Source organism: Petaurus breviceps, unplaced genomic scaffold (genome assembly GCF_028583685.1).
Source record: "Petaurus breviceps papuanus isolate PSGF00001 unplaced genomic scaffold, PetGlider_PUasm1.0 90702, whole genome shotgun sequence".
Lineage (NCBI taxonomy): Eukaryota > Metazoa > Chordata > Mammalia > Diprotodontia > Petauridae > Petaurus > Petaurus breviceps.
In genome coordinates this window covers 2,456,291-2,472,832 of record NW_027187317.1, presented here as the reverse complement: position 1 = coordinate 2,472,832, position 16,542 = coordinate 2,456,291, and the positions used below count along the sequence as shown (strand labels likewise).

General features: G+C 35.6%; 1 protein-coding gene across 1 annotated transcript in view; it reads left to right on the top strand.

Moving 5' to 3' along the window:
* The window catches only part of IARS2 (isoleucyl-tRNA synthetase 2, mitochondrial), a 67,112-nt gene extending 52,604 nt beyond the window's left edge, over positions 1-14,508 (top strand). Inside the window, exons 18-23 of the mRNA XM_069066008.1 lie at positions 2,008-2,139; positions 2,941-3,047; positions 3,872-4,017; positions 9,695-9,885; positions 10,795-10,939; positions 13,960-14,508. Coding sequence (XP_068922109.1) covers positions 2,008-2,139; positions 2,941-3,047; positions 3,872-4,017; positions 9,695-9,885; positions 10,795-10,939; positions 13,960-14,090 — 852 coding nt within the window. The 3' untranslated portion in view covers positions 14,091-14,508. The remainder of the gene's footprint in view (positions 1-2,007; positions 2,140-2,940; positions 3,048-3,871; positions 4,018-9,694; positions 9,886-10,794; positions 10,940-13,959) is intronic.
* The last annotated feature ends 2,034 nt before the right edge of the window (positions 14,509-16,542 follow it).

Sequence of the window (16,542 nt, the reverse complement as noted above, 5' to 3'; positions counted from 1 at the left end):
AAAACTTGGGAGGAATTCCGCTACTTAGAAATGCAAAGACCCTACTAGGGCAATTTTAAAATAATGATCTGAAATAAAGAAAGACTTTAGCAATTGGAAAGAACATTCAATATTTATGCATGAATTGTCAATAAAGTAAAAATTACAAAACCATGAAAACCTAATTTACATATTTAATACAAAATCCAAAGGTTTTTTTTTATTGAACTAGATAAAATCATAATGAAAATTATATGGTAAAGAAAGTATCCATAGTTTATCTAGACTTTTGAAACATAGTTCCAAATTGCTTTCAAAAATAGATGGACCAGTTTATAGCTCCAGCAACAGTGCTTTGGTATGCCTCTTTTCCTTCCCCCAGGCCCCCAGCATATAATTTTCCAATTTTGTCATCTTTGCCAATCTAATGAATGTAAAGGAAAAACTAAGAGTTGCTTTAATTTGCATTTCTCTAATGTTTAGTGTAAATCTATCACTCAGTATATATCCCATAGCTATCACACTGACCAAAATAATGAAGAATAAGGAAACAGTGCTGGTGGTAGTTGCAGAAAAAACAGATATATTTATTCGTTGTTAGTCGAATTGCAAACTATCAGAAACTTTTTGAAAGCAGTCTGTCAGTATGCATTAAAAATGACAAAAATAAACTTTACCCTCAATTCAGTAATTCCATTGTTGGTATCAAATCATAACAGTTATAAAAAAAATGAAATTATCTGTTCAAACCTTTTTTAGCAACATTTTTTGTACTTGTATAAAACTAAAAATAACTTTAAAGTCTAATATTGGGAGGATGGTTTAATTGTGGTGATTAAGGTAATGGAATATTATAATTCTATTTGTAGTGTTTGTTAGGTTTGAAGAATATAAGAAAATTTGGAAAAACCTTAATGAAATAATGTAAAGAAAGTTAACCCTAGAAACAGGAGACTTCAAGGAAATGATTGAAAAATTATGGGACTTTTTCTGGTGGGGGGGAGGTAAAATTCATTTATTCCCATTTAAAATTTAATTTTAAGTTCAAAATTAAAATTTTTAAATTTAATTCCATTTTAAAATGTCATCCCATGTGTCAAGCATTATTCTAGGTGCTAAGAAACATCAAGACAGAAATAAAATAATCTCTGCCCTCTAGGTGCTTGCATTATATTAAAGGAAAATAATTATGCTATTTACATATTGTTTCAAGAGAGGCAGTGTTGTCAGGTTGGCTGGATCATAGTGTATGACTTAGTTCATCTCTCGGTGGCAACAGCATAAGTTATAGAGAGTTTATTGATTTGCATCAATGGAAGTGGTTTCCCTATTGGAATTTCTCATTTATAGAAAAAAGATGGTTGTAAACAAGTTTAATTGGTTGTATTTATGTTTAATATAAATTTTTAATAAATTATTACAAATTGGGGTGGCTAGGTGGTGCAGTGAATAGAGCACTGGCTCTGGAGTCAGGAGGACCCGAGTTCAAATATGGCCTCAGACACTTAACACAGAAACTAGCCGTGTGACCTTGGGCAAGTCACTTAACCCCAAATTTCCTCCAAAAAAAAAAAGAAAAAAATGATTACAAATCAAGATGCAGAATGAGATAGATGCACATGACCACTATGAGAATTTGTTTTGCTTGGTTGTACAAATTTGTTACAGTAGTTTTTTTTTTTTTTTTCACCAGGAGAAATAAGTAGAAGGAATGGGGAAACTAGGAATAGTTTCTCTTCCCCACCCGAAAAATGAGAAGTGGAGAGAAGAAAGGCCAAAAGGAATCACAGACTAGCAGGACAGCTTAGAAAGTTACATGTTAAATTTATTAAATAATTAAAAAGAAAAGCAAATGCTACATAATAGAGATTTGTAGTTTCATATGTATTACTCCTTTTATTCTAAAGTGTATATGCAAATATGCTCATCTTGGGGTGGTTTTAAATTCAGAATCTGAAAAAAGGAAAAAATAATGGACAATTACAAAATGAATTAATACTCTAGAGTATTTAACATTTTCTTTTATAGCTTAGGAATACACTTCGCTTTCTTTTGGGGAATGTGGCTGATTTCAATCCAGAAACAGATACTGTCCGCTTTGAAAAGATGTATATTATAGACCAGTACATGTTACATTTACTTCAAGATTTTGGAAAAAAGGTATGTTGTTTAGTAAGTATGAGCAGAAATATTTCAGCAACATATATCTGTAGCAGTATAAGTATTATGAGGTTGGAAAAAACTGCCAACCATTAAGTGATTGGTCTCTTTAGGCCGATGTCTCTAGGACTGGTAAAAGAAGTATCTTTCTGAAACAATAGCAACTTTTTATTCCTCTGTAGTTCATCTTTTTTTTTTTTTCCTATGGCAGTAATACAATAAGCTAAGTAGTCAGTTTACTTTGTTTCTCAGCAATGTCTCTTTTAGTAAACAGTTTTTTTAAGCCTCTTCTTCAGAATTGAGCAATTGTGTGCTTTCTCTTTGAAAATTTTCTTTTAAAAATCTGCTACTTTTCTGAGATATTGTTAGTATCTCTTCCTGGGGTGCTTTTGAACTGTACACAAAGTGTATTAGTATAATTTTGCCATGAACCTCCCACTACATTTTCCCCATTGATTGGGGGAAATAATGGTGCAATAGATTGCAGCTGTCATTTGAGGCAAAAATAGTTTTTGTCATTAAAATTTTTTTCCCTTTATTAAATGCATACTGCTTTGCAGACTCAAAAGAACAATAAAATCTCTTTGTGTTTATGTACAGTCTTTTACTCCTTATTAAGATGTACATTAGGATCATATCCACAAGATACAACTGAGTAAAACCCTTTTACATTATTATGTTTTTCTCTTCATTTTCCTTTCTAGACAAAGATGGCTAAAAGCAACGTTGTTTGATTCATGATTACTACTTACAGTTTAGCTGTTCACTATCACTATTAATTTTTTCTGACCTTTCTCCCAGATTACTGAAGCATATAAGCAGTGTGATTTTGGAAAAGTTATTCGGCATTTACAAGCATTTTATCCTAGACAACTGTCTAACTTCTACTTCAGCATAATCAAAGATAGGTATGTATTCCTAGTCATTAAAGTTGTATTTGAAGTTATTAATTTAGTATTAAAAAATCTATCCTGGTACTTTATGTGTAATATCTTAAGAAAGAAAGAAACCATCATTTTATTGCTAACTGGAATTCAGTGAGAATACTGAAAGAATGATAGAAGCAGACATCATCTCAAAATTCAAGGGTTCCTCATTTAAACTAAAAGGTGGCAATCGAATTGTCTTAACAGTTGTCAGCTGCCTTTCAGAAGGTGTATACCAAGTCTTCATTTATTCACTTTTTCAATAATTTAGGGTGTTAGTGACCTAAAGATCAGTCCTGCTTTTCCTCTAGTACTTCAGTAGGGAGGCAATCCGACCAAGGCTGTTGATACTCATTAATCTGGACTTGTTTCAGGGATCATCCTAGGGAAACAGGTTTTATAAATGATGGATTATTGTACCTCTTTAATGTCTCTAGAAAGGCTAACACGTAAGTATTATTTAATGGTTAGCGATCACCCTACAAATTAACTTTTATCTAAAAGTGAGAATGAGATGGAGAATAGTATAGAGGACATGCACCTGGAAGGAGTAAAAAAGTACATTAATTGGGAAGTTCAGATGGAATGGGCAATGAGAAACTTTGCCTCATTGTACTTTGAGCAGGCTGCCCAGAATCTGCTTCTGACAGGTTGTAGTAAGTTTTATAGAACAAATAATTTGTAGATGCTTTCAGGGGAAAATGGAAGCATAAAGGTTGTGATTAATGAAATAGCAGGCCTCACCTGTCTAAGTAATCCTAGTTTGTGAAATACCATTAAGCACAGAATATGTTGTTCTTCTTTAGGCTATATTGTGAAGGAGAAAAGGATCACAAACGACGTTCATGTCAGACTGCATTAGCTGAGATTTTGGATGTAATGGTGCGTTCTATTGCACCTATTCTCCCTCATTTGGCTGAAGAGGTGTTCCAGCACATACCCTATGAGAAAGGTGAGGGGTGGTCTGCTAATGGAAAATAATCACTTAGTTGTCTTCAAGAGAGAGCACTGAATTTTAATGATTTAGATTAGGAACAACCCTTGCCCACACAGGGTTATTGGGTTTGTTTGGTTTTTTTTGGAGGTGGGGAAGGCAGGGCAGTTGGGGTTAAGTGACTTGCCCAAGGTCACACCGCTAGTAAGTGTGTCAAGTGTCAGAGGTCATATTTGAACTCAGGTCCTCCTGACTCCAGGGCTGGTGCTCTATTCACTGTGCCACCTAACTCTCCACTCACAGGGTTATTGTAAGGGTCAGATGTGATCATGTATAGTGAAAGTGCTATGAGAACTCTAATGCCAGGATAAGCAAAGGGGCAGAAAGAGTATTAGTAGGGGCCTTCATAGCCAATCAGCATGCTGTACCCATTTCTAGAGGAACAAGGATTTCAGAACCATAAATGTATGTGCTAGGTTTCTCACTGTATCAGGGCTTTGGTCTGTCACAGATTACTAGTAACCTCCAAAAGAAAAAGATTGAGAAGCGTTATCTTTTTTCACGAAAGCACCCTCTTCATCACTCAGACTCAGAACTTTTGCATAGATCTCAGATCTTGGTGTTTTGGATTTTTCTTCCAGCATTGCAGATCACAGCCTATTCATGCCTGTTGGTCCTGTGTGACTTGTTCATGTTGTTCCCCAACTGCACCACAGGAGGCACCCAAAGCACCTCATCACATGTATGCCAGTGGAGTGAGTTTACTGGTCTCTCCACTTCCTGTATCTCATCTTCACCCTGGAACCCGCCCAGCTTCTCTTTGATTGAACACCCTGTGTGTTCTTCATATTCACTGTTAGGAGCTGTATCTGCTCAAACCCACATGAGCCTTTCTATTGTCATCTTCAACTTTTTGGAATTTTTTTTTCCCCATGTCGTTATATATATAATTTTTATTTTTATTTTTTTTAAAGATTAACTTTGGTTTCTGGAAGCAATTTGAAGTCATAAAAGGAACTTGGCAGTTTCTAAAGGCAGTCTAGCCTGCTTTACTGTTGAATTGTCTACATTACAGTAAAATAATTTTGCTTTTTTTTTTTTAAGCAATCGGGGTTAAGTAACTTGCTCAAGGTTACCTGGCCAGTTATTTCTGGGTGTGGTGCTGAGTATCTGAGCCCGGGATTCGATCTCCAGGTCATCCTGACACTGGAGCCGATGCTTTTACTCGCTGAGCCACCTGGCCACCCCTTAATTTTGCATTTTTAACTGCAGAAAATTGGTAGTAATAATTCTGATACTTAAAGTTTGTATAGTACATTGTAGTTTATGGAGAACTTTTACATGTATTATCTTGTTTAATAGACTTTTAACATGTTAAAGTTAGAGGCCTCCTAATCTTAACTCCTTTTGATAAGGGGAAACTGAGACCCAGAGACAAAGCGATTTTCTTAAGGTTACAGAGCAAGACTTTGGAATGAAACATTTCCAGTCACTTAATTACTGTGCACCTCAGATTTGACATCTGCAAAATGCAGATAAGAATAACCACCTTAGAGGACTGCTATTTGTTTAGAGCACATTGTAGTCCTTAAAATACTATATAAATTTCAACTATCAACATCTTTATCCTATGTGATTCATTACTATGCACTAACGTAAGTTCTAGAACAGAAGTTTTTAACTTTTGGGGTGTTAAAAGCCCTTTTGTCAGTCTATTGAAGTCCTCTAGTGGACCCCCTTTTCAGAACTACAGTTTTAAATGCATGAAATAAAACACGTAGGATTACAAATGAAATCAATCATATTGAAATATAGTTATCAGAATATTTTTAAAAGCAAGTTCATGGATCCCAGGTTAAGAACACCTGCTCTACTTAATAGTACAGGAGGTTTCTTACAGATATTTATCTTTCTGATATAAAGGACTTGAACTTGGCATTCAGCATCTCTTATTTTCTTTGTGTTCAAACAACATCCTTTTCTAACAGTACATTTCCTTTTTAAAAAATATTTTATTTTTTCCCAATTACATGCAAGAACAATTTTGAGCATTCATTGTAAAGTTTTTGAATGACCCGTTCTCTTCTTCTCTCTCTCCCCTCCTCCGTTCCTGAGGTGGTAAGCAATTTGATATAGGTTATACATTGCAGTCAGGCAAAACATATTTCCATATTGCTCATGTTGTGAAAGCAGACAGACCAGAACACACACACACACACACACACAGCTAAAGGAAGTGAAAAATAAGATGCCTTGATCAGCATTCAGACTCCATCTGTGAGTTTTTTGGAATTGTCTTGGATTGTTGTATTGCTGAGTGTATAGCTAAGTCATTTACAGTTGATCATTTTATGATATTGCGATTTTCCTGGTTCTGCTTACTTCAAGTTCATATAAATTCAGGTTTTTCTGAAGTCATCCTGTTTATCATTATAGCATAATAGTTTTGCATCACAGTCATATTCTAGAAGCCATTCCCCACTTGATAGATATTCCTTCAATTTCTAATTCTTTGCTACCACAAAAACAGCTATAAATATTTTTGTACAAATGGGTTCCTTTCCCTTTTTAAAAAAATCTCTTTGGGATACAGAACTAGTAGTGGTATTGCTGGATCAAAGTGTATACATGGTTTTTATAGCCCTTTGGGCATAATTCCAAATTGCACTCCAGAATGACTGGATCAGTTTACAGCTCTACCAACAATGTATTAGTGTCTCAGTTTTTCCATATCCCCTCCAACATTTATCATTTTCCTTTTGTGTCATATCAGCCAGTCTGATAGGTATGAGGTGATACCTCAGAGTTGCTTTAATTTACATTTCTCTAATCAATAATGATTTAGAGCATTTTTTCATATGGCTAGAGATAGCTTTGATTTCTTCTTAAAACTTCCTATTTATATCCTTTGACCATTTATTGATTAGAGAATACTTGTATTCTTACAAATTTGACTCAGTTCTCTATGTATTTGAGAAATAAGGTCTTTATCAGAAATACTTGCTGCAAAAATTTTTTTCCCCAGATTTCTGTTTTCTTTGTAACCTTGATTTCGTTAGTTGGTTTATGCAAAACCTTTTTAATTTAATGTAATCAAAATTGTCCATTTTATATCTCTCAATGCTCTCTCTTTCTTGTTTGGTCATAAATTCTTTCCTTCTTCATAGATCTGACAGTTATAACTATTCCTTGCTCCCCTAATTTCCTTTTTAATCTCATTTACTAAATTGAATGGCCTTTTTCCAGTCTTCATTTTCCTGACCTTTCCCTGTATTTGATACTGTTAATGACCTTCTTTGCCTTGATACTCTCCTCAGTGTTTTTTGAAACTGCTGTATCTTAATTTTCCTCCTGCCTCTCTGATTCTTTTTCTCAGTTTCCTTTACTAAATCATCATCCATATCCATAACTGTGAGGATATTCTCTCCAGGCTTTGCCCCTTAAGACTCAGCTCAAGTACAACTTTCTTTGTGAAGCCTTTCTTGATCTCCCCAGCTGCTAATCTGTTTCCCTCCCCCTACTTCCAGTTTACCTTGTACCTCTTGTGTTTATACACATATCTATATATGTGCATGTTATCTCCTGTTAGGATAGATATGCCTTGAGAGCAGTAACAGTTTTACTTTTGCTTTAGTATCCTCAGTGCCTAGCCTGACACATAGGAGGTTTTGTTTTTTTGTTTTGTTTTGTTTTGCCTTTTGGAGGGCAATTTGGGGTTAAGTAACTTACCCAAAGTTACACGGCTAGTTTTTTTGTGTGGGTGTTAAGTGTCTGAGGCTGGAACCAAACTCAGGTCCTCCTAACTCCAGGGCTGGCATTTACTCACTGAGCCACCTAGCTGCCCATAAGAGGTTCTTAAGAGATGTTTGTTGATTGATAATATTTTTTAGTGCTAAAGTCTGCTTAGATAATCTTAGAAGATTATCCTTCATGTTACCCACAGTTTTGATCTTTTGGAAAAAATCATTATGTTTCATGATTCACAGCTACAGAGAATCCACTTTGTTTTTCCCTTCTGATGTTGTCGAAGAAGTTGCAGAATATTGTGACTTGTAATATTATCATCTTCAAATAAGAACATTTGGAGTACCTTCCTAGCACTGTGGATTCCTTTTTTATTTTAAATTTGTTCTAGTTATCTTTTAGGACAGTAACAAACACCTTTAGCAAGCCTATGTCAGTTTTATTTCTCATCTGGTATTACTAATCAGAGACTTAATGAACAAAATTGTTACTTTTGTTATAGATCAAATATGTTTTTGATAAGCTCTTTTTTTTTCTTATAATAAGCAAACAATAAAGTGTAATCATGTATTCCCCTTAGTTCCCCATGAGTTATTTGATTGTAAAGATGTAGTCTACTATAGAAAATTTAAAGGAAGGTAGCCTTTTCCTTTATATTTTCATCAGGGATATATTTAGTATGTATATAGACTAAGTATTCTTAATCTTCTTGGCGTCCTGGATTTCTTTGGTAGTTTGAGGAAACCTCTGGACTCTTCTCAGAGTATTTTTAGATGCTTAAAATAAAATACATAGAATTAAAAAGGAAACCAATTACATTTTAAATATAGTTGTAGTTTTTTTAAGAATTCAGATTAGGGGTGGCTAGGTGGCACAGTGAATAGAGCACCAGCCCTTGAGTCAAGAGGACCTGAGTACAAATCCGGCCTCAGATACTTATCACACACACACAAAAACCTACCCATGTGACCTTGGGCAAGTCACTTAACCCCAATTGCCCTACCTTCCCCCCTCTAAAAAAAATTAATTCAGATTAAAAATTCCTGATTTAGTCCATTTTTATAAAGATTTTAAGCTACGAGTCAGTAGTTACAGGTGACTTTTTATTTGTCTTTTGGAGGCAATAAGATATTGTATAAATTGCATTTTTTTGTGTTGCCTTCAGTTGTATTTCTTCCCTGTGTCCATTGTTCAGTCCATCCTTGCTTCTCAATTTCATTTTCTTAAGTGATATTTCTATTTTCTAATTTCTGGTACTGAGATGTAACATCCAGATAAGGAGTTCACATTTCTTAGTCCCCAACAATATTTTTCACCATTTCCCCTTTTGCTCCTTCCGTTTGAAGTTAGGTTGGAGAATTTTGTCAAGTTTTTTATAGAATTCCTTTCTTTATAATTTACAACAGACATTGGTACATAAGACCCATCTTCTTCATGGCCTTTTATGTACATCATGAATATTGCAAAATAAAGTGACTTAAGAATCCCTTGAAGTGATGATTCTGGTTGCTCATCAGCACCTTGAAAACAAATTTTTTATTCACTTTTTTCAGGAGAGTCCATGAATCATTTTTCCATTTAGCTGCAGCTAATTTGGTTTATTGTTTTCGTTGAGAATGTCAGTAATAATGTGATCCAATTCCTTCAGTAATATATTAACTTATTAGATGAATGTCTCCTCCCCTTCTCTGCCGTTTAATATTCTACCTATTCCTTCATGAGAGGCCTTCTCTGAGTTCCTCAATAAGGAATGATACTTCTCCCTAATTGGTCTGATCTATATTTTTCTTTGTATTCTCATATTCTGATTTGCATCATATTTATCTCTGTATATAGCTTATCTTACCTATCAGATACTTATTGAATAGATCATAGTAACAACTATGAAGTTTATGAATAAATGCAGGTTATGAATGGGCTTAAATCTGAAATTAAATCCATTTGTTTTAAGAACCCAAGAGTGTATTTCGTTCTGGATGGATTAGTACAAGTTCTATTTGGAAAAAACCGGGGCTAGAGGAAGCAGTGGATGCAGCATGTACAATGAGAGATGCATTTCTTGGAAGCATCCCTGGCAAGAATTCTTTGGAATATGATATTATCATTGTGATCGATCCTGGACTGCTTTTTGAAATTATTGAGGTATTTGGACTACCAGTCTTTCTTTTGAAATAATATTAGTATTTAGAACTATCCCATGAATCTTCACTGGTAAGAGTTTGCTGTTACCTCATTTCAAATCAGTTTGAAGAACTTCTTGGGATTCCAGTACAATTTTGTGCATGAATTAGGATTTGGGAAACCTTTTTCAATTCTGATTCAAATTTTGTTTTGCTTGTGTGATGTTAATCTGTGTTGTAGTTGCTTTAATTACTCTACCTTCCATGGAATTGCCTGTCTGTAAATTTAAATTTTTGCAGTTTTGTTATCCAGACAATTCTTAGAAAATTTTGTAACCCTTTTTGTCTGCATTCTTGAATTTGAATTCCATTTTAAAAATGAGTATTAAAATGGCATTTGATTTTTCATTCTACTTCAATGAAAGGTAGAAACAGGTAGAAAAGAATGTTACTCTTGATCTCTGTCAGAAAGAATATTACATTAATAAAATGATTGCATATTCATTTAAAGATCTAATTTAAGATATCTCAAATAGAATGCAAAATTGTGAATTTGGTAATTTTCAGTTTCTATAATTATAAAAACCAGTGACTGATAAACCCCAGGAAGGACCTATTTCATCTCAGATTGCTAGCAGTGATCACTATTGGGGAAAAAAAAAGTGGGAGGAAGGTTCCTTAGGGTTTAACTGATGTGCTGATTTCTTAATACCAGAAAGTTACTGGAACTATATTTGATTAAAGCCTTTAGTATCTGATAAATTCATTAGAATGAGCACAGGATATTATTGTTATTATTATTTTAAAAGGCATAGAGCCAACCTAAAGAATGTCTGGAGTTCATTGTTTTCCTCTACATTCAGTGAATGTTAAAAAGAACTTTTAAATAATTGTAATATACTTAGTGACCATGTCAAATACTTATTTCCAGATGCTAGATGATCAAAAAACTCCTGGTATGTCTCAGTTAAATGAACTAATGATGGCTTCACAAACATCTCTATTGGCTCAAGATCCCATAGCAATTCCTGCAGATGCAATTGAACTTAAAGGGAACTATCTAATCGACATGGAAGGTAAGGTCGTGAGATACAGGTAACAAGAAATATAACTAAAATCTAGGGTATGATTGGATTGGTATAGATAGTCTCCAAATTTAATAAAAAGGTTTTGTTCAAAAAATTGTCATTTTAAGTCATAAATATTTTTAAGAATTTGAAGCATAGAGTTCTGAGAAATTGTAACGCTTATGTTCTAAAATCAGACCACAGAAAGACTCATAATGTAGTTGGACTATATTACTAATAATAGCCTCTTAAGAGGTGTAAAAGAAAAGGCCACAGAGTATCTTTATATTTACTTGTGAGGCTTGTGATCTGGTTGTATTATTCAAATGAAACTGTTTTAGTCATTTACAGTTGTTCTTTGAACAATATTGCTGTTGCTATATACAATGTTTTCTTGGTTCTGCTCATTTCACTCTTCATTACTTCATGCAATCTTTCCATGTTTTTCTAAAATCAGCCAGCTTATCATTTCTTATAGCACAGTAGTATTCCATCACAATCACATACCACAGCTTGTTTAGCCATTTCCCAGTTGAACAAATGATATCTTAATGGCCAGATCTGATGTCCCTTTCTCATTCCTTTTTGACATCTTTGCAGCATTTGACGCTGACCACCCTCTCCTTCAATATACTTTTCTTTTGGGGGTTTTCCTGATACTCCTTTTATTCTCCTACCTGCTTGAACACTAGGGGCAGCTAGGTGGCATAGTAGATAAAGCCAGGCCTGGAGTCAGAAAAACTCATCTTCTTGAGTTCAAATGTGGCCCCAGACACTGACTAGCAGTGTGACCCTGGGCAAGTCATTTGCCTCAGTTTCCTCATCTGTAAAGTGAGCTGGAGAAGGAAATGGCAAACCACTCCAGTATCTTTGCCAAGAAAATCCCACATGGGATCACAAAGACTTGAACGTGATTGAAACTACTGAACAACAGCAATACTTGATCACTAATTCTTCGTCTCGCTTATTAATCATTCATAACATGCCCTTAACTGTGGGTGAACCCCAAGAGGGTGGGCCCTCTTCTCTTTTCTTGCTACACTCATTCACTTAGTGGTCTCATTAGCTTCCATGGGTTTAAGGATCATATTGCCATAAGTTAACCCTAAATGTTAATCTAGCACAATTTCTCCTGGGTTCCATTTGCATATCTTCTGTTGCCATTAGGGCTTTTAGATATAGGCATCTCAGGCTCAACATTTCAAAAAACAAAACTCATTGTTAATCTCCCCAAACCTACCCCTCTTCTTCATTTCAGTATTTCTGCTGAGTGCACCACCATCCATACACTGAGGTTGTCCTTGAGGATAACAGCCTCAGGGTTGTCCTTGTTCTGAATCTTGTCATTTCTACCTCATCTCTCACCTAGACTATTTTAATAACCTCCTAGTCAATCTTCTTTCCTTAGGTCTCTCTGCTCTAATCTAACTTCCATATTGCTGACAAAGTGATTTTCCAAGAGTGCATATCCGACCATGTCATTTCCCTACCTGATAAACTACCATGAGTCGTTTGCTACTTGGATATTGCTTCTCAGATCAAATACCAAACAATCAGCTTCTATAACCCTTGACCGCCAAATCCCAACCTTACCTTTCTGTTGTTATTGTGCTTATTGTTGAGTCATTTCAGTTGTGTCCGACTCTTTGTTGACCCCATTTGGGGTTTTCTTGACAAAGATACTGAGGTGGTTTGCCATTTTCTTCTCCAGTTCAATTTACAGATGAGGAAACTGAGGCAAACAAGGTTAAGTGACTTGCCCAGTGTCCCAGACTTAGTATGTTTCTGAACTTGGATTTGAACTCTGGTCTTTCTGACTCCAGGCCTGGCACTCTATCTCCTGTGCCACCTAGCTGTCTTTCTAGCCTTGCTTATTAATCCCCTTCACATTCACAGTTCAGTCATGGTCTTGCTGCTTGTCATACCTATTGCTATCTCCCACTTCCATACCTTCCCACTAGCTCTCCCCAGTATCTGAAGTGTGCTTTCACATTTGATTCTCAGAGAAGTTTGAAAAGGTAGTGACATGTCAGATTTGAGCTTTGGAAAATCTGTTTGACGTGATAAAATGGGAAATCAGTTGGAGAAAGGAGAGATGTGAGGCAGGAAGGCCAATAAGGAGAGTCCTTGAATTGTCCATGTAACAAGTGAAGGGGCCGTGATGCAGAAAAAGATGTAGAGATAGAAATGACAAGATCAGGTAGCTGATGATATGTAAGATGAGAGTAAGCCATTGGGAATGATACTGGGGCTATAAACTTAGGTGAACCAATAAGGTAAAACTTTAATTGAAAGTCCCTTTACCTCAGTGAGGATTATCATCTAGATACTAGGAAGAAAGATTTAATTTGCTTCACAGTCCTATGGAAATGACTGATGGATAAGAGTGAGACTTATTAGTAGCTCAAAACAATCTCTTCTTAAGTGTCTGAAATTTTTTAGGCAATATGGAAGAAAATATTTGGGGGTTTCAGTATGAGGGAAACACTAGAAAATAAAGCCTAGTTAAGAATCTTCCTTAAGCTGTTCCTGCTCTACAAGTCTTTTCTTTGATTGGTGAACTTGTTTTTGTCTTAAAACTTGGTAGTAGGCCTCTCCTCAGTATATGGGTAGCTACCTAGCCTGGCTTTTACTGCACTCTTGTGTCTTTTCCTTTTCTACTTATGTAATTTAAATCTGTTGCTATACTTTAAGAGGTCTATGAGGATATTTCTGCCACTGATATGCATCATCCCTTTATCCCTTCTTACATACCATTCTTATCCAAGTTTTTCTCCTAAATTCTTCAAAGAATAGCTTGTTCATCTTGCTTGCTGGAAGTTTTCTTTTAGTTTTTTATTACCTTGGCATACCACTTGAATTATTTTTACTCTCACTATCTGTCTAACTCAACCTCCTTTTTTCCAGGCACACATTTTCAGTATCTTCTGCTACATCTTGACATTGGAATTGATCGATTTTTAGGGAGCTAGCTATGTTACTATTAAAATGTGCTATCAGTAATTCTACCATCTATTTTCCATTTATAGGAATTCGTGAAGAGACTTCATATAAAGTCATTGTCATACCAGCTACCAAAGAAAAATGTCCCCGCTGTTGGAAGTACATAGCTGATTCTTCAAACCAACTTTGCCCCCGTTGCACTGAAGTTATTGCTTGAAAGAAAAAGCTAATTAACAAAGTAAAACGCTCTTTACATGAAAGCAAAGAGCCTCTGCCTTTGAAATTTCTAGTAGGTTATCTGGATTGGTCAGTGAGGGTAATGGTAAGGAACAAAATTTTGAGAGATTATATGTTCATGCTTGAACAAATCTTCCAGTCATTGTCTAGATTTTGGATTATTTTTCCAGTGAAATGGAAGATTATAGATGATGGTGAAAGTGAAAATCATGGTATTTTAAAATATTTCATGTGACTAAAAATTTTCATATAAAAACTTAACATGGTCAGACCCTGAATGGGTACTACAATCTGCCTTCAGATGTAGGTCAATTGAAAATGCTTTATATTTTGTAAATATTTTCTTTAACAAATGTGTTCAGAGATATCTCTGAAAATAAAGCTCTGTTTGAAGAATACCATTGTTGAATTTGTTGCTGTGAAATTATATTTATTTCAAAGATCACTAATTTTATTAGCATGAGTACTCCTTTCATTGAAGATCACAGCTCCTTTCCTGCCCTAGAAAACCATCGTAGTGGATTGCCATAGTCAGAAATGTCACCTGATAGCCACCTTTCCAATAATGAACATCTTGTTCCTTCAGTCATCTGATTTTCAGAGGGACAGGTACATGATCTGCCATACGCTTGATTTCAAAGCCCTTCCTTTGTAGAATGTGGCAGAACCTATGTGCTGTATTGGCACAGCCCTTAGAATGCCACAGTGAGGTCCTGCCTGAAGTGTAGGTTCAAAGATGAAAGCCCAGGAAAAAAAGGTGCTTCTATACCTTAATTCTCTACAATACCTGGCATTTATATAGGCAGTGTACATTATTATTGGATGGCCACATGAGGCACATCTTAGAGGTATTATCCATTCCCGTTTTTACAGATGAAGAAACTTTCATAGGGAGATTATTGATTTGTCCAAGGATACAGAGATACTTGGTCTGAGGTGGGATTTGAGTCTAGGTTTTTCTGACACCAAATACATGCACTTGAAACTATTTAAATTTTAGAAGGCTAGTGAAATTCCATATGCAGAAATATGTGACACACTTGTGAGACATGACATATCTAGACTCCAAAGGGTCTTTATCTGTCACTTCTGGGTACTTTTAAACAGCTTTTTCAATACTTGAAAGAATTTATTTCATCAGTAATAAAAATCAGATTGTATTATCTCTATGACTCAAAAGATTGTCTTTTAAGAACTGGTGAGGGAGAGCCAGGATGGCAGAGTAAGGGCAGGGACTCACCTGAGCTCTCCCACAAAACCCAACTTTAACACCTCAGAACAAATTCTGGAGTGGCAGAACCTACAAAAGGAGGGAGTAAAACAATTTTCTAGCCCAAGACAACTTGGAAGGTCTGTAGGGTTACAGTGGAGCACTGTCTGGCACAGACCAGGCAGAAGCAAACCAGCAACAGGCCTTGGGAGCAACTGAATCAGTGGTGCCAGCAACAGTTTCTGGAGCTCTCAGCCCACAGATGCTACAAGGATCCATTTGCTGGCACTGTGTGCAAAACTTGTATTACCCATACATGGATCCAGGTCCACAGCCCCCAGGGCAAGGAGGAGCAGCAGCACACTGCAGCTTGTGGCCACAGGGGAGTAGGGACCTGGTCACAGTTCCAGGGTAGAAAAGAGTGCTTGAACACAGGCCAGAACAACAGTGACTACATTTCTCCTTAAAGTAGATTGCATGACCTCAAGATTTACAGACCTCCAGAACTAGCTCTGAGAGCAGTAGCAAGAAAACCCTGCGATGCAGGATGCCCTCAGAAAAACCTGGAAAGACTTACATGAACTGATGCAAAGTGAAATAAGGAGAACACTTAATATAGCAGTGGCAATACTGTATGATGATCAACTGTGAATGACTTGGCTATTTTCAACAATAAATGATCCGAGACAGTTTTGAAAGACGTGATAAAAAAGGCTATCCATCTCCAGAGAAAGAAGTGATGGAATCTGAATGCAAATTGAAGCGTACTTTTCCTCTACTTTCTTTTTATTTTTTGGCTGTTTTACATGACTAATATGGAAATGTTTTATTTACATGACTGCACTGTATAACATCAAGTTGCTTGCCTTCTCAATGAGAGGGAGTAGGAAAGGAAGGGTGGGAATTTGGGACTATGTTTTTAAAAATATTTAAAATTTTTACATGTAATTGGAGGAAAATAAAATATTAAATAAAAAAATTATCAAGGAAAACTACCCTGGTATCCTAGAACTAGAGAGTCAAATAGAAATGGAAAGAATCCACTTGTCACCTGAAAGAGAACCTAAAATGAAAATTTCCAGGAATATTATATCCAAACAGGTCAAGAAGAAAATATTGCAAGCAGTCAGAAAGAAACAATTCAAATAATGTGGGGCCATAGTCAAGAAAACACAATCTTCTAATTTAGCTTCTATGTTAAAGGATCAGAGGACTTGGTACA